The sequence below is a fragment of the Schistocerca cancellata genome, chromosome 6 (assembly GCF_023864275.1).
Source record: "Schistocerca cancellata isolate TAMUIC-IGC-003103 chromosome 6, iqSchCanc2.1, whole genome shotgun sequence".
In the NCBI taxonomy this organism is placed as follows: domain Eukaryota; kingdom Metazoa; phylum Arthropoda; class Insecta; order Orthoptera; family Acrididae; genus Schistocerca; species Schistocerca cancellata.
Genome location: NC_064631.1, coordinates 42,931,324 through 42,950,449, shown reverse-complemented (window position 1 = coordinate 42,950,449; position 19,126 = coordinate 42,931,324). Strand labels below are relative to the sequence as shown.

General features: G+C 39.0%; 1 protein-coding gene across 1 annotated transcript in view; it reads right to left on the bottom strand.

Annotated features, from left to right (window-relative positions):
* The window catches only part of LOC126191206 (uncharacterized), a 307,035-nt gene that overhangs the window by 61,054 nt on the left and 226,855 nt on the right, over positions 1–19,126 (bottom strand). The window contains exon 11 of the mRNA XM_049932000.1: positions 4,520–4,629. Within this exon, the coding sequence (XP_049787957.1) occupies positions 4,520–4,629 (110 nt within the window). The remainder of the gene's footprint in view (positions 1–4,519; positions 4,630–19,126) is intronic.

The following is a 19,126-nucleotide window of genomic DNA, read 5'->3' as shown; positions in this document are numbered from 1 at the left end:
GCCACAACCTGGAAAACTAAAGGGTGCAACCTTCCTTGGAGGTGAGGCCACTGAAGAGAAAAATCCTTCGCCATTGACCACTACAAAAATGATAGGAAACTACATCAATATCCTCATGGATGGCTGACCAGCCCAAGCTCTTACGGACTCTGGAGCATCATATTCAGTCATTTCGGAGAAGTACCATCGCCAGTTGCAGAAAACCGTATTCGTCGACAACAAAACATCTCTGCTGAAGGTGGGTAATGGGAAATATGTAAAACCTACAGGAAGATGTGTCATTTGTGTGGGTATAAGTGGCCATACACAGCAATTAGAATTCATCATCTTACAAGAGTGTAGTCATGATGCTAAACGAGATGAGATACTGTGGACAGGAAGATGCACATCCGAGTGTGTGGAGACTATGTGTGCTGGATGAAGTGATCATTCCTGCAGTCAGTGCTAGAAAGGTAGCTATCATGTGTCATGCCATGCATCAACCCATGACTCTTGTAGTGGAATGTAAGAGAAGCATACCACTGAAGAATAACATGGTCATCCCAGCCTCTGTCATCTCATTTCAGAATGGATTCAGTGAATTATGGATAGTTAACTGTCACCGAGAATAATTCGCGACAAGGTAGAGAAAATGATGAAGAATGACAGCATTCAGTGTAATCAGTTTGCATAAAAAAGAATTACTGGTAGAAAAGACTAATTTAAAAGAAGAAACAAACTCATTTGACATTACAGTGAGAGACCACTTTTATAATTCATTGAAGGAGCAAACAGTTTACCATCTTCTGCAAATTACTTGAGAGAATGCTCACCAATAACACTGAAAACTACCAATATCTTGACAGGTAATCATCCATATCATTTTAAGACATTTTCCAATACATGCCTTGAAAATGACAGGGGCTTACCTGAGGAAGTATTGGAGTTACTAACAAATTTATCCAGCTGCATTCTCATGAGTTATTAGAGCATACAACATGCAGGGAAAAGCTTAACTTCTCCTTGGGCACTATGTTGAACATTATAGTCTGCATACTTCAAAGGATACAAATTCTTAATCAATAAAGGCTAGGAAGTTCTCATATACTATGTATGTAGTTGAAATGTTGAGGAACACATTTTTTAGACCATGAATCCTTAAAACTAAGAAGTATTATTACTTTACTTTGTTCCAAAGTCTACATCATAACACCATTATCGCTGCTATCTTAGTCTGTGTTGGAACCATCTGATCACAAATTTATGATGATAGGTTCAAGGCTTATATCAACTTTCACTCCATGTCAAAGTGTTCTTCCCAAACCTTTTCAGCATGTCACTCAGATTGTGTCCACACTGAAGGGAGTGTTGTCTATTGCTTCAGGTACAAGTGATTCAGTGTCTGTTATCTCAAATGAGCCTTTTATCTCTCTCTCTCTCTCTCTCTCTCTCTCTCTCTCTCTCTCTCTCTCTCTCTCTCTCTGTCTCTCTCTCCCTCCCTCCCTCCCTCCCTCCTCCCCCCAAATAGACTTTAATCTTTGCCCAAATTAATTCCATGGTATTACACTGACAGTGATATGTGGGTAAATGCAAAATTGTGTTACCACATTCACATGCAAGAAAATCAAGTTCATACATTCTGTTGTGTGACTTGAATAAATTAACAATCTGGAGGAGTTTGGCATGAGTCTAGTATATACTATGTGAAATATTTTTATTTTCAAGCCAGGGCAAAAATCCGCTTTCCTGTTGTTTGTACTTGTGTTTTTGCTGTAATAACTGAATGAGTACTGGTATGGTAATTACATAGTTTTGAAACAAGACATGGCAAGAATTATTCAGTGAACCACTTCCCCAGCTAAACACATCATGCAGAATAATTATCTGGGAACCTATTCCTATCAGAACTTTAAAACCACCAGTACCATAGTTCATTTTCCAGTAGGTCTTCCCAGAATGATTCTCATTTGCCCATGTTTCATCAAGGTAATACTCTGTTGAATTACCTCCTGCTCTTCTATCATGCATCTCTAGAAGGGATGTGGTTCACACTGTGTCTATGTCCCTTCTTCGAACTAAAAACTCTCTTCATAACATATTTGAAACCAATGCCTTTTAAAATTCTTCACATTGATGAAGTCCAATCTTTAAAGCCATGTGTAATTGTAACAAAACTTTGTTGTTATGGGCATTCACAATTCCATGGAGCACTTTGAAACATCACTGTCAAAACCATCCATTTGTGTTACAGGTTTCTTATGATTTCGATGCTTTCCACATGACATGAAACCAAATCTTCCTAATGTTCCTACAACTCTGACATTTCCTTTTACATTTTCATTTTGTAGCTCTCTTGCTGACACCACATGATTCTGCAGTCTGCTCTTGTGACCTCAAGCGTCAACAGAAGAAATCCTACCTAAACATTCACATTTGAAAAAGTTATAAAGGCGTTAAGTAATCCCCTCAAGTACTTGTGAAACAATTCATGTTTATTGCTGTAACTTGACACTTTTTAATCACTCTACAACATTTACAGATACACATTCACAGCCATATTGCTACAAGAAAAAAGAACACCAACAGTTGAATGAATAATTTGGTTATTGTGAAGTACTGCAACAATACAGCATGCATGAGAGAGATTTTCAGCGTCTAGTGGATCATGGCTAGCTGCTCAGAAAGAGAAGGAATCTTATTGGCTGCCAATGGCTGATGGTGGGGTATGTGCAGAATAGCTGAAAATTGGGCCACCCTCCTATATGATGCAAACTTTAAATCAGACTGCTAAACTCCTATTTCTCTATTTACAACAACTTATGGTTGTGTTTGCCTATTATCCATACTGACCTAAATTTCTTTGGTATTCATGTTCTTCCTTGCCTTAGCCACACACTACCTGGTGTAATGCCCTTTTTATCAACATACCCAGCAAACTATACCATATGATACAGTGCATGGGACTGTGTGCCCATGTAAATTACACTGGCTGCACACAACCAATGTCATCAGTTCATTCCTCAGGCTGCTCTGCATTACCATGACTGAGTTTAACCCTAAAATAATGGGAAAAGGATGGCATGAAGAGGACAAATCTGAGGATTCAAAGACCCTGCAGGTGGCATGAGACAAGCAGTGGCTGCTACTTATACCTGCTGCAGTCACATATGTTGACTCACCATTGCATTTCCCATCAGCACTCTGTCTCAATGTGTGTCATCCCACTACTGATGAATCACTGCTGTTGCTGCCCTCCATTGGTCAACGATTTTAGTCTCCAACACATCTTCTTATGACAGCAACTGTAATGGTATCAGCCCCCTCTAACCCATTTCTGACACCACATGTAATGGTGTCTGGCAGTTTGGAGTGAGAAAGTGATTCTCTGCTAGAGTTGGTGCGTGGATGATGAATGCAACTTGATGTTGCTAAAGATCTTTATTGCTTTATTGTCAACCATAAACAGACAATGTGCTGTGAGCCTGCAGTAAGCAGATGACAGGCAATGGGTGTTGAATCCTGGGCCCAGATGCACCAGTGTTGATACACCTCTGTAAGCAACTCCAGAAGAGGGAGCCCAGTGGTGGGTGGCATTGGCTCTTAGCCCATTTCAGCAGCTGGCTGTTGCTGTGTCAGGATGGCCAGAGTGAGGCAGGCAATTGATGGACCCTGAACTGAGAGCTGTGGGGCATGTCAATGGCAGTGTTGGACCCCAGCATCATGGAGCTGGTAGGACCTCAGACCCCCCCCCCCCCCTCCCTCCCCCAGCAGGCAGTCTTGTGGAGACTTCGACAGAGGAAACCAACATGATGGCTGGGCTATCAGGCAGCAGTCATTGGTTCTCAACCTGGCTGAGTCAATGCTAGCTATGACAGAGGAGTGTCGAAGTCTCCACAAGACCGCCTGCTGGGGGAGGGGGGGGGGGGTGGTCTGAGGTCCTCCCAGCTCCATGATGCTGGGATCCAACACTGCCATTGACTGTATGTATACTTCCGAGTCAAAGGGGCTTGTTAGTGTGGAAGACAAGTACTACTGCATGCTTCAGTGCCATCAAAACTTCCTGAAAGCTGGTTATTGGCTAAAGAACTGGCTTACTATTGAAGATACTACCAGTATGGCAAAATGTTGCATCAGCTGGCTGTGGGGCCCTTAATATGGTACCGATCTCTTATCTGCCCCTACAGTGCCATTCAAATTCCAACTCTTCCACTAATATTTCAGCTGCTCACCTTCTGGTCATCCTCATAGAGGCGTAGAAGACAATCACTAGGCTCACTTTGAATATTGATGGAAGATATTCAGATAAAATATCAGTGGGAGAGTTATAATTTGCACAGGTGCTTTTCCTAGACTTACCTGATGATAGTATCTTTTTTTGGTAAAAACTAGATACAGGCAACTAATATCTTTTATTCGCAGCTGCTTTTAAATAAGATATCATTAAAACTTGCTTTTGTAAACATATAACAAGCACCAGAAAAACCAAACAAATTATTATGCAATTACCAATATATGAGAATATAAATTCATGTATACTTACACATATTGAGGTAAGAGAGGATTTTTCAGATACATAGAGTATGAGTGCTTCTTGTTCAACAGAACCAAATTGACAGCATTTTCAAAATAATTTGTAGGGTTGATGTTAATCTGAAATAGACAGATAAAACAAATGTAGCCCAAGCACCCTCAAAGACACATACAATATCTTACAATATCCTAATAAAAGAATATTCATTCTGCATTGTAGAATGTACTTATAAGGTGTACTGAAGTGAAAATTATTGTATACAAGTACACCCATGCAATGGTTTGTAGAGTGAAGGGTGGGGGTGGGGGGTGGAGATAAAGCCATGGTGGTATGGTGTATTTCAGATTTTATGGAAGATGAATAGCAGCTTGTAAGTAACCATAAAAGTGTTCCATTTCTGAAAAAAGGCTTTTTTAAAAACTACATGATACTGACTTTTAAACCATTTTCTTGAAAGAAAAATACCTGTCTACACTACATTTTTTTCCTTTCTCTGAGAGTGGGGCAAGGGTGAGTTATCACCATTCTCCCACTATAGGGCAAGCTGAAGATATAGTAAGTCACATAGCCAAAATCAAATACTTACTTTTGTGCTTGCAACAGTTAAACATTAAACCAGCTGATTCACCTTTTATGGTTAAATTCCTGGAAACATTACTGATATTTACTGGTGAATGAGGCCAGATGATCAATAAGCTTAATGCAGTTGTAACTTGTTAGAAAAAGTAGCAACAACAGAGAAGCTTATATCAGAATTCATTGTGTACACCAGTGGCAACAAAAGCTAAATGTTGATTTCCCATGTCAAATGAGATGTTAATGGGAAAATTTATCAACATAAAGCCTGTCTACTAGTTTGGCATAACTGTCAATGTCATGGTACTGGCTAATATGAAACAATCAGTCCAGTGCTCATTATGACACAGTTGCAGTAGTGTTAAGTATTACTGCTAATGAAGGTTTGGAGCTAGCACAATTTAATGTGAAGTTAGCATTTCTAAACTGCCTACTGAAGGAAGAAATATGCCTGTACATAAAACAGCCATAGGGACTTTGTCATGGCACCAACAGGCCATGCAAACTCTTTAAAAGTCTTTATGGTTCAAAATAATCTTCCAAGATGCTGATAAGCTTTAGTTGTTTAATATGTTTACAATGGACTTGTTGCTGGATACAAGCAAAGTATCATCAATGGCTTTCTGAGAATATATAGAATGCATTCAAGATTACATATAAAGTCAAATTGCTCTCAGAGGAATACAGACAGAGACAAACTACTTACTTTTCTACAAGTTAACATACGTTGTATTAGAAATAAAATTTTAGAATTAGAACATTTATGTAACACTGAGCATGTAGATGTTATATGTGTATCTGAGCACTGGTTAACACAAGAACAAGTAAATATGTTCATTCCCCAAGGGTATGTTGTGGGAGACATGATATGTAGAAAACAGAGAAAGAATGGTGGGGCGGGAATTTTTGTCAAAGAAGGAATAATGTTTTCCAGAATTGATGTATCTACATACTCCTCAGAGCTAGATGGGGAGTTTAGTTGTGTAAAACTAATGAATGAAAATATAGTGGTAATTAGTCTATATAGGTCGCCAGATGGTGATGTAAATTTGTTTATTGAAAAATGTGAATTAATAATTAAAAAAATTTTGAAGAGTAAAACGAGAATTGCTATATGTGGTGATTTCAACATAGAAATGGTAAACACACAGAGACCAGTTGCTAGGACATTTTTGAATATTATATTATATTACATTATATTATATTATATTATAAATATATGAATATTAGACCTCTATTGTACAAATAACTGCCACACGTAAGAATGCCTGTATAGACAATATTATTGTGAATTTCCATAGGCAGAATTTTACAGTTAGACTTGCAGGAAGTGGACTTGCAGATCATGAGCCACTACTCCTTACCCTCTGTAAGAGGCAGCCAGTTAAAACTGAAGAATCTAAAGTAGTAGTGGTACGAAGACAAAAGGAAGAGTACATAAATATGTTTGTTGATAGATTAGGAAGTGCAGATTGGGACTTTATATATAATTGTCAATCTGGAAAAAGGGAAGCTGAAATTAGCTTTGGTAACTTCTTTAAAAAGTACACAGATTTATGGTATTCTTGCTCACCAGTAAAAAAAAATTAGATATCCAAATGAAATGAAAAAGAAAAGTCTGAACTGGTTCACACAAGAGCTAGTAGAAATTAGAGGAAACTTGCATATGCTGTACCAGATGCATAAACAAGCCTCTGACCAAGGGGCAGAACAGAGTGTGAACATTCATAGGTCATATCTGAAATGCAAAAAATACTATAAAGCTAAACTTCTTCTGGCAAAAAAACAGCGGAGAACTATATAGAAAGAGCTCCCAATAAATGCAAGGCAGCCTGGCAAATAATAAAACAAGAGAATACACCGAAACACACAGAAACAGCTCTGCTTGATCCTGAAGAATTAAATGAGTACTTTTTAAACTCAGTTAAAGAAATAAGTAACAGTATCAAAGCAACAAATTCATCTGCAATGAACCCTGTTGGAACACCACTGCCCGTTAACCTGGCATTTCAATGGAGGGCTGTCACACCTGCTGATGTTATAAAAGCTGTATCCAAATTTTCAGGTTCTAAAAGTATGGACTGTTATTTGTTATCAAATAACATAATTAAAAAGACAATACACTCAATCGCCAAACCATTAGCTTATATTTTTAATAAATGTGTAGAATTTGGAGTTTTTCCGGATGCACTCAAGGTATCAAAAGTTGTCCCAGTTTTTAAAAAAGGAGACAAACATCTCCCCCAAAGCTACAGACCAGTCTCCATTGTTCCAATATTCTCAAAGGCATTTGAGGTGCTGATACACACACAAATAAGCAACTTCTTTGAAAAACACAATATCCTATGTAACAATCAGTTTGGCTTTCGAAAAGGGAAGAACACAACAGGGGCCATCTTGGAAATCATTGACCAAACCTTAACAGCTTTTGAAAATAATAACATGGTATCACTGGTATTATGTGACCTAAGCAAAGCTTTCGATTGCATTCCTGTTGACATACTACTGGGGAAACTAGAGTTTTATGGGGTGAGAGGGAGTACTTTATCTGTGATAAATTCTTATTTAAGTAACCGAAAACAATTCGTTTCAGTCAGAAATTTAAATTCTTCCATCATGGAAATCAGCACAGGTGTACCACCTTCTTCTTCATTGTCGCTATTAATGATTTACCTAAAAATATAGCTCACCCTGTTGTGTGTTATGCTGACAATACAACACTACTTACCACACATCAGAACATTTCAGATCTGAATAACCTAACAAAAGAAACACTAGATAAGGCCCTGGACTGGTTTGCAGCCAATAAGCTCCTATGCAACCCTGACAAAACACAACAACTTTTAATGGGAACATCAAATGAAGTAGGCAATAAGTCGGTAAAACTCTTAGGTATTCACATTGACTCAAAACTATATTGGGAGGAACATGTCAATCATGTATGTGAAAAAATATCTCGGGTGGCATACCTTCTCTTGAAACTAAGGGAGGTAGTGAGCTTGGAGTACCTTAGGGTGACATACTTTGGGCTATTCCAGTCACATATTTCATATGGTCTTATTATATGGGGGCACTCCCCTCACATCAAAAACGTATTGAAATTACAAAAAAAAAGTCATACGTATAATATGTAAAAGAGGTCATAGGAAGCACTGTCGTCCTCTTTTCTCCAGACTCAGAATACTTACAATTATAAATTTATACATCTATGTGTCTGTACTCTATATTAAAAATAATATTTCAGAATTTATTGCCAGAAAGGAAATACACGAACGCAACACCAGGGCGAACGGTAATTTAGACATACCTCGCCACAGATTAGCGAGAACAGGAAATTCCCACAAAGTCAACCCACTCAAAATGTTCAATAAACTGCCAATTCATGTTCAGTCTATGGATACAAATTCTTTTAAAATTAAGTGGTACAGCTGGCTGTCAGATCATCCATTCTATGACATTAAAGAATTCTTTGAGATGCCTGAGGAGAATATAAGCATGTAAAAGTTGTCTGTAGTCAAACATATTATTTTGTGCTGTGGTTAATCGTGTGTAATTACAAAGTTTATACTATAAACAATAAAATACCATATTATATTAGATTATAAGATAGCTTGTTGTGTTAGCTTTTAAAAGCTATCCTTTGTAATTTGGTACACTGCCATGCTTCAAATGTATTTATAATGTATTGACAGAAGTTTATTTTGTTATTCTGTATGTACTAGTACATCTTGTATGACGAAGCCAATATCGTTGTAAAATGATCTATGGTGAATAAAATTCTTGAAATTCTTGAAATTCTTGAAATACAGTGGAAGCTGTTGGATGTGTTGTGAGTATATTGACCAAAGATCACAACAATATTTCAGTTTTTATCAGTCAAGCAGCTTATGCTGATTTAATAAAGCAGAAGCAAATTCTGTGGGAACTCCAACTAAGAAATATCTGTATGTCAAAGTGTTCATATGTATGAACAGTCAAACTCCTTATGGAGAAGCAGTGGGATGCTTGATGTATTTGACAGTGGCAAGACATCCAAACAGTTTCGTTTTGTAAGCTATGTGACAGTTCTGGAGAAGTCAGAAAATTGTCACTGGCCAATGGTTAAACTTATTTTAAAATATGTCAAAGAGAAATTGTCTATGCGACTTAGCTACAGAACTGATGAACTGTCAGGAGCACTTGAAGCATTTTCTCTAAGTGGACTTCTCTTGAAGTATAACAGTAGGGTAGTATGCCAGGCCAGTAAGTAACCAGCCTGTGAGTCCCTTTCAACAGCTGAAGCTGAGTTTGTAGCTGTCAGTGAAGCTGCAGAATAATTCATATTGTTGGCTTATTTCTCTTCTGAAATTTCACTACCAAAAGCCCCCTGGATTATCAGTGGACAATCCAAATGAAATCTAGTTGGTGAGGCATTGTGAATTTCATACATGCCCAAGGTATATTGGTGTGCATTTCCACTTAGTATGAGGTTTTTCAATCACTCATCATGTTTGCAGATCTCACCCTGAAAGAAAAACCTTCAAGGATGTGGAATGAGTCAAGGTATACATATATGTAAGAGAGATATAATACAAATTATATCTGTATACTGTATTAGAAATAAACTAATTCAGGAAGATGAACTGTACATTGCACATGTACCACAGGGCAGGCATTTTCACAAAACCACTTAAGGTGCAACTTGAGAACATTTGCATTATTTGTATTATAGTTGACATACACTCCTGGAAATGGAAAAAAGAACACATTGACACCGGTGTGTCAGACCCACCATACTTGCTCTGGACACTGCGAGAGGGCTGTACAAGCAATGATCACACGCACGGCACAGCGGACACACCAGGAACCGCGGTGTTGGCCGTCAAATGGCGCTAGCTGCGCAGCATTTGTGCACTGCCGCCGTCAGTGTCAGCCAGTTTGCCATGGCATACGGAGCTCCATCGCAGTCTTTAACACTGGTAGCATGCCGCGACAGCGTGGACGTGAACCGTATGTGCAGTTGACGGACTTTGAGCGAGGGCGTATAGTGGGCATGCGGAAGGCCGGGTGGACGTACCGCCGAATTGCTCAACACGTGGGGCGTGAGGTCTCCACAGTACATCGATGTTGTCGCCAGTGGTCGGCGGAAGGTGCACATGCCCGTCGACCTGGGACCGGACCGCAGCGACGCACGGATGCACGCCAAGACCGTAGGATCCTACGCAGTGCCGTAGGGGACCGCAGCGCCACTTCCCAGCAAATTAGGGACACTGTTGCTCCTGGGGTATCGGCGAGGACCATTCGCAACCGTCTCCATGTAGCTGGGGTACGGTCCCGCACACCGTTAGGCTGTTTTCCGCTCACGCCCCAACATCGTGCAGCCCGCCTCAAGTGGTGTCACGACAGGCATGAATGGAGGGACGAATGGAGACGTGTCGTCTTCAGCGATGAGAGTCGCTTCTGCCTTGGTGCCAATGATGGTCGTATGCATGTTTGGCGCCGTGCAGGTGAGCGCCACAATCAGGACTGCATACGACCGAGGCACACAGGGCCAACACCCAGCATCATGGTGTGGGGAGCGATCTCCTACACTGGCCGTACACCACTGGTGATCATCGAGGGGACACTGAATAGTGCACGGTACATCCAAACCGTCATCGAACCCATCGTTCTACCATTCCTAGACCGGCAAGGGAACTTGCTGTTCCAACAGGACAATGCACGTCCGCATGTATCCCGTGCCACCCAACTTGCTCTAGAAGGAGTAAGTCAACTACCCTGGCCAGCAAGATCTCTGGATCTGTCCCCCATTGAGCATGTTTGGGACTGGATGAAGCATCGTCTCACGCGGTCTGCACGTCCAGCACGATCGCTGGTCCAACTGTGGCGCCAGGTGGAAATGGCATGGCAAGCCGTTCCACAGGACTACATCCAGCATCTCTACGATCATCTCCATGGGAGAATAGCAGCCTGCATTGCTGTGAAAGGTGGATATACACTGTACTAGTGCCGACATTGTGCATGCTCTGTTGCCTGTGTCTATTTGCCTGTGTCTATGTGCCTGTGGTTCTGTCAGTGTGATCATGTGATGTATCTGACCCCAGGAATGTGTCAATAAAGTTTCCCCTTCCTGGGACAATGAATTCACGGTGTTCTTATTTCAATTTCCAGGAGTGTAGTTGAATAAGTAATTGTGAGTGAAAGACATTTAGTTCCAGTATCTAAATTTGCACTTCCAGGTAAAATACATCAACCACAACAACTGAGGAACATTATATTACACACATAAAATTCAGAGTGTACAATAGTACCAGATAGGTCTATTATATTTTGCATGACGCACTTTGCCACCATCTCACATGAAATATATTGTTTACAATATTCCAACAACCCCCTTTGAACATATATTTTGTGGTTTGCCTTCATGAGATAAACCAAATAGCCCCACAATCTTTTCAAACTTCTCTTTGCCCAAGGGTTTTGTCAGAGGGTCAGCCAACATGTCTCCTGTGAGCAGGTAGTCCACAGTGATGTTCTGTTGCTCTATGTTGTCCTGAACAAAATGGTACCTTATATCAATATGTTTTGTCGTAGCACTAGTGACATCATTTTTAGCTAAGTTAATGGCTCCTTTATTGTCACAGAAGATTGTTATAGGTTCCACGATTGAATTGGGTTCTATTTCACATATTAATGTTCTTAGCCACAATGTTTCCTGTGTGGTGTAAGATAGCAACATATACTTGGCCTCTATGGTGTGCAATGCAACAGTCTTTTTCTTTTCACAGGACCATGAAATGAGGCCCCCCGTTAATTTAAAGCAGCAGTGAGTAGTGGAGTTCCTATCTCCCAATTCACTCCCCTAGTCCACATCACTGTAGCCTTTTAGTTTTGCACTACCTTATCTGTGGTATCTTAATTTGTGGTTAGAAGTTGCTCTTAGATATCAGAATATTCTTTTTACACCTTTCCAGTGCTTTTCCATTTGGGTCTCTGCAATATCTGCTCACTGCATTGGTTTCAAAAGCAACATCAGGTCGTGACGTTTGAAACAAATATAACAGACTCCCTACTGCTTCTAAATATAGAACATTCTTATCACATTCCACATCCATATCATTTATATTTAACTTCACTGCTACTTCCATTGGAGTAGTTATGGGTTTACAATCACTCATGCCAAATTTCTTTAAAATTTTTTTTCTGTATATGATGATTGATTTATGCTCAGTTCTTGTGTCTCTTCATCCTTAGTGATCTGCATGCCTAAATAATGTTTAACTTCTCCCAAATCATGCACCTTAAACTTGGTTTGCAGCTGTTTCTTAAAAATTCTCATTTGGCTTTCATTTTCAGCCAGGATAAATTAGTCGTCCACCCATATTGCCATTCTCTTCCCCTTGTATAGTATATACTGGGATCTGCCTTAGATTGCTTCATATTCATATTTATTAGAGTTCTATGTAGACATCAATTCTAGCAATGTCCACTCTGTTTAAGTCCATAAATACTTTTTTTTGCAAATGCCAAATCTTTTCCCTTTCCAATCTGGTTTTCATGACTTCTCTTGTTGGAATGACATATATCTCCTCCTCCAACTTCCCATTTAAATATGCTGTTTTTACATCCAAATTTACATTCAAATATAAGGCCATTGATGCTGCATCTGCCCAAAAATCTTTTGATAATCCAGCATCAATTATCGTGCTCCTTGCTTTTTCGACAATGGTCCTATTAGCCCTCTCAGCAACCCCATTTTGAGATGGGCTGTACCTTATGGTAGTTTGATGCCTGGTTCCCATTTTTGCCAGAAGTGTCTTCAATTTCTGGTCAATATATTCTCTTCTGTTATCAGACCTAATGATCTTAATCTTCTTTCCCATCCACCTTTTGACCATATTGCAATATTCCTCAAAAGTGTCACTCGCTTGGTATTTGGAACTAAGAAAATAAACATGAGTATATCATGAATAATCATCAATAAGTGTAAGAAAATAATAACTCCCATCTATGGAGTCACACTCCATCAGGTCCCACACATCTGTATGACCTCTGCAGATTTATTTTCACTAGTCTTAAAAGGTAGTGTCACTTGTTTTCCTTTTATGCATATCTCACAAGGGTCCCTGGATAATTCTGTATTCTCTTTACCATATCCCTTATTAAAGACATACTCTTTCTATTTAGGAGTCCAAGTCTGCAGTGCCATAAAAAACTTCCGCTGAGTATACTGAATAACTAACATTTCTATGTTTACTGTCAATGGTACTCAAAAATACCACTTTCATTACTTGCTGTAGTTATAACTTCAAAATTTTCATTGTTTACTCTTGCTCCGTGCATGTCAAAAGTAACTGTATTTTCCTTCTTGACAATTTCCCCTACAGACAGTAGGTTAGTGGCAACATTTTTTACATAATGAACATCGTGTGACATAACCATATTGAGTTCACCATTTACATTTACATGTAGGTTTAGTTTCCCAGCCACATGACATTGGAGCTTGCTGCCATCAACAGTAGATATTCCAATATGAGTCTCATCTATAACATCATAAAGAAGAGATTTGTCTTTAACAATATGCACATATGCACCTGAGTCTAAAATCCATTCCAGATGACAATTAACCACAGTTCCAAAAGAATTAAAACATAAGAGTGCCTTATCTCTATTATTGGTCCCTCTCTCTGGTCTATCAGCAACATAACTCTTTTGCTGCATGTCTGATCTTGGGTTTACTTTTTCTGTGCACTTGAGATGCAATATGCCCCTTCTTCTGACATCTATAGCACCTCACTGATCTCTTCCTTTTGTTTTTTGAACAAAGAGCAGATGCAGTTCCCTTCTCCAATACATGACAGCTTGAAGTACTCTTTAGATCTTGTAGGATTTTCACTTTAACACTGTCGCCCATTATCGGTATACCTGAGCTTTCCAGCCGCATAATCATAAGCACATGCCTTTCAGGCAGTCCTGCCAACAGTAGTATCCCTATACATTCGTTAGTGATCTCAAACCCAATGTTTCTCAGTCAGTTTGACATGGCTTGCATTTTCCAGCTGAGTGGTAATTAACTCACATAACAATCCTACTTTCCTTGTAAGACCTCCATCCTCAAATGCACTTTTGTAATTTGTCCCAGACTTCTTTTGCTGTCACAGCTTTTTCAACGTGAAGATAATTCACTGAGTCAACCAGTAATATCAACTTTGATTTTTCTTTCTTATCCTTATAATACTGATCTGTAGACTTCATTGTCCCATAGGTCATCCAAAGATAAATACGCTCCTACTGCAAATTTCCATGTTGCATAGTTTTTGTGACCCATGAGCCTTTCAATCTGCAGAATTTGTGCCATGCTCATTTCAATGATAAATTTGATCTTTCTTAACATAAAGAATAATACCAACGAATAATACAAAAGAGTTGCATACATCTTGTAAGGATAGCTTGTACTTCACACAAGTGCACTACTTGGAACTTTTCCAATACTTTCTCACTACTATAGTATGGATATACTTATTCCAAATGCATCACTGGGCCCATAACCTATTAGAGTTGACACAGTTGAATAAGTAATAGTGAGTAAAAGACCTTTAGTGCCAGTATCTATATTTGTACTTCCAGTTAAAATACATCGAACACAACAACCAAGGAACATTATATTACACACATAAAACTCAGAGTGTACAATAGCACTAGACAGGTCTACTATATTTTACATTATGCACTTTGCTGCAACCTCACACAAAATTTATTGTTCACACAATTCCAACAATTTACTAGTTATGATGAGATAAACATTTGTGGTGTTAAAATCAAACTTTTAGGGGAAGTGTTGGAGCAAACCTTTTATTATTGTTTCTTGGTAGCTGCCTTGTCACAGATGCTATCCTGAAGGACATTTTCATTCTACCTATTTATGTAAATCAGTTTTGTATGCAAAGACGAGAGAGGTTTATCCCATTATCACTGTTCTGTGTGTTTGTGTGAGTTCTTTGCTTTCATTATTGTTTACTTGTTAACTTTAACTGCCATTGATTACACATCTTCTTTTATGTATCTTGTAAACTTGTCTAATGCTATGCCCATGCATATAAAATTAAGTGTCATGAACACAAAATGAAAATATGGTATTACAGGTAGTAAATAAAGAAAAAAATATAATAAAATTTTTGGGAGAACTACTATTATAAAGAAGAGGGAGCGATTGGTCATTAAATGTGGTAAATAACTGTTATTTGTCTACTGTTGTACACTTAATCTCTAGATGAGTATGACCATGAAAAGTGACTCTACTGAAAATTGAGGAGGGAGGAGGAGAATATTATTGTTGTCTTGTGGCTTTATGATGCTCAGCATCATTGTTACTAATGGATGTAAAAAATTATCAAGGATGACTGAACTTCAAAACTAATAAAACCTTTAATTTCAGTATGTCAGAAAAAATAAAACTCATAACATAAATAATTCCCCACACTAAAATACAGTAAGAAGAAAAAAAATAAACTGAACCACAAACTGATACAAAAAGTTTGAAATAATAGTCATTAAAATGTTTAAATCTCTGGATGTGTGTCTGTTCTCTGTCTGATGCCACAATGTCTCTCTCTCTCTCTCTCTCTCTCTCTCTCTCTCACACACACACACACACACACACACACACAGAGAGAGAGAGAGAGAGAGAGAGAGAGAGAGAGAGAGAGAGAGAGAGAGAGAGGAATCTTCTTTTAATCAGAAATCCATAAAAATATGAGTGCCCTCTGGTGAGCAAATGAAAGCCAGTCAACTAAAATGTGGCATACTGTCATACTGACAATGGTAGATTACAATGGAACCTCCTGGTGGAGCGAAAGATCCCATATGTCATGGTAGCATCAGAATTAGAGTTATATTATGAAGATTTCATCTCACCTCAGTGATTGTAAAGGGTTATGATACATCTACATAGTCAGTTACACAGACTGTTACTTACTATCTCATACCTTCAGTCACTCTTTCTCCCAATGATATATGATTCTGTGCCTCGGTTTGAGTTCATAGCATCATGAAGTGTGACACACTGCATCACGGACAATATAATCTCATTTTCTTCAGTGCATTTAAAATCAGACATAGGTTATCATTATCAACTGTAAATTCCTACAGTAAGTGAATCTTAAACATATATTTATACCTGATTTTCCCCTCTCTGCTGCATACTTTTAACTTCATTTCTAATGTTTTCAGTTATCTAAGATCTTTATTTTTATTTGGCATGAACATTAATAAAACTGCCAAATTGCAGGGACAGATTCCTGACTGAAAACGGAGGCAAAAAGGTCCTATGAACATGTGTCTGAAAGTGTATTGCTGCCACAGTAGATGATACTGATGAATTAAAGTTCCTCTGACCATGTGCCATGTGTTCCTTGTGTGTTGCAGGCTACGTGATTAATGCAGCGTACTGCGAGCAGCAAAATGGTCCAGTATTCTTGTTGTGAACAAGCCAAGATGGTGCTTGTGTATGGCCAAGCAGATGGAAATGGTCAAAAGGGTGCACAGCTATACCAAAACAATTACCCTCACAGACACCAACCACAGTACACAACATTTCAAGCCCTTTTTTGTGGTTTATGTGATTATGGATCCTTTCAGACAGACAAACATGCAGGGAGGCAGCAGACATTGTGTACACAACATTTGGAGGAGGAGGAGGAGGAGGAAATTTGTGTTAATGACGGAGCGCAAGCTCGGGTTAGGGAGGGACGGGGAAGGAAATCGGCCGTGCCCTTTCAAAGGAACCATCCCGGCATTTGCCTGAAAGGATTTAGGGAAATCACGGAAAACCTAAATCAGGATGGCCGGAGACGGGATTGAACCGTCGTCCTCCCGAATGCGAGTCCAGTGTGCTAACCACTGTGCCACCCCGCTCGGTCACAACATTTGGAGGACTGGGCTCTGACTCACGACCATTTTCATCTACTTGGGCATACACAAACACCATCGGCTTGTTCCCGAAAAGAATAATGGACCATTCTGCTGCTTACAGTATGCTGCATCAGTCACACAGCCTGCAAAACATAAGAAACACATGGCATATGGTCAAAGGAACTGTTATTCATCAGCACCATCTACCATGACAATGAGGCATTTCCAGACACATGTTCATAGGACCTTTTTTCCTCCATTTCCAGTCAGGAATCAGTCCCTGCGATCTGTCAGTTTTATTAATGTTCACGTCATATAAAAATAAAGATCTTAGATAACTGAAAATATTAGAAATGAAGTTAAAAGTTTGCATTAGAGAGAGAAAAATTAAGGAAACCCACAAAAGGCAGAATGCGGTATGCTCCATAGAACAATAACAAATGATAGGAACATATTCAGTGCATGTTGAAGGTCATTCTAAGTCTCAGATGTAAGATCAGTGGTCAGAAAGAGAAGGCTTATCTTAACTCAGATGTGGGAGGCCAGAAGAAGAAGAGAAAGATGTTGATAAGGAATGATGATAAAGAAGAAACTCATTGTTAACATAACAGTTGCTTTTAATTGTTGAGCAATAAACTGGTCCACTTATGAGAGAGGCCTCATATAGCACACTGTGTAGAGGAAACCATTATCCCTCAGTGGGTACTCTTTTAACTATAAGTTTTCATATATCACTGAAACAAAAAGCTGTGGTCAGCTGTGGGAAGAGAGTGCAGATCACACCTGTCTATGAGAAAGGCAGCAGAAATGATCCACAGAACTTCAGTCCAATATTCCTGACATCCATTTGCTGTAGCATCCTAGAACATATCTGTGCTAAAATGTAATAAGGTGTCTCCAGCAGAATGACTTCCATGCTAAACAGCATGGCTTCTGTCTAATGATGATAATGATAATGTTGATGATAGTCTTGTCCACAGCTGACATTTATGTGTTGTTGCATTGAGAATATCTACTTGGTTAGGTAAATTATTTGTTTATATGAAATTTATAAGTGCCTCCTTGTTTGCACTTGCACAAAATGAATGTAGCTAAGTTCCTTACAAGGGCACCAGAAGTTGATGAAACACTTCAAATTATGGAATGTAACAGTTCTACCAAAGGCAGGAAGAAGCATATGCCAAAATCATTTTGAACCAGAGTGAGGAATTGGCATCCCATAATTGCATGGTGAGATCAGTTGGGCCTTATGCATCTTGAAAATCAATCACAGAAATAAAGAAGCTTGTCTCCCCATGAGAACCAAAGACTTCATTATGGCACAATTCCATGGAATAGTGGGTTATGTAGATGAGATCTTTTTTAGCAACAAATGTCATTATTTGCAGCTTGTGAAATTAGGCAATAAATATTACACTCGGCACTGCTTCAGTGACAACTGAAAGAATAGTCATAAAACTGGAAGATGTGCTTGTCAACACCATATTTGGTTCTGGCACATGTTTGGGGTGAAAAGGCTTACCAAAACCAACAGTCAAAGTACTTCACCAAAGCAGAATCCCTTTTAGGCTCTATTAACACTGTTGACGAGAATATGCTACAAGGAAAAGTAACATCAAAATCTGAAGTGACTTTGAGTTCTGGTAATTATGTACTTCAGATGAGAATCATAAGAACCCTGGCCTCTATATCTTAATGTGATAGCTGTTAAGCAACATGATCCTGCAAACCTATACAGTTACACAGAGTTAATTCTAAGATTAGGGTGTTCTGGAAGATGTTACTATATTTCCTGTAGAGCTGCACCTTCTTACAAGGTTACCACAACCTCAGGATAAGGAAATAACTTTTCTTTTACCTGATGATTTAGATCACAATCTGCTTTGATGTGACAGTCTACCTAATTATGTGAAAGATCTGGGTGACTTGTTAAGACTTGTTCACCTGAAGCCAAGACATGGACAATACACATTAGACAGCCTCAATTGCAGGTTCACAATATGACAAGTAAGCTGGTGACTGTTCAGACTGTTCACTTTGTCAGAGGAGCTGAGTTTGGATATACACTCCTGGAAATGGAAAAAAGAACACATTGATACCGGTGTGTCAGACCCACCATACTTGCTCCGGACACTGCGAGAGGGCTGTACA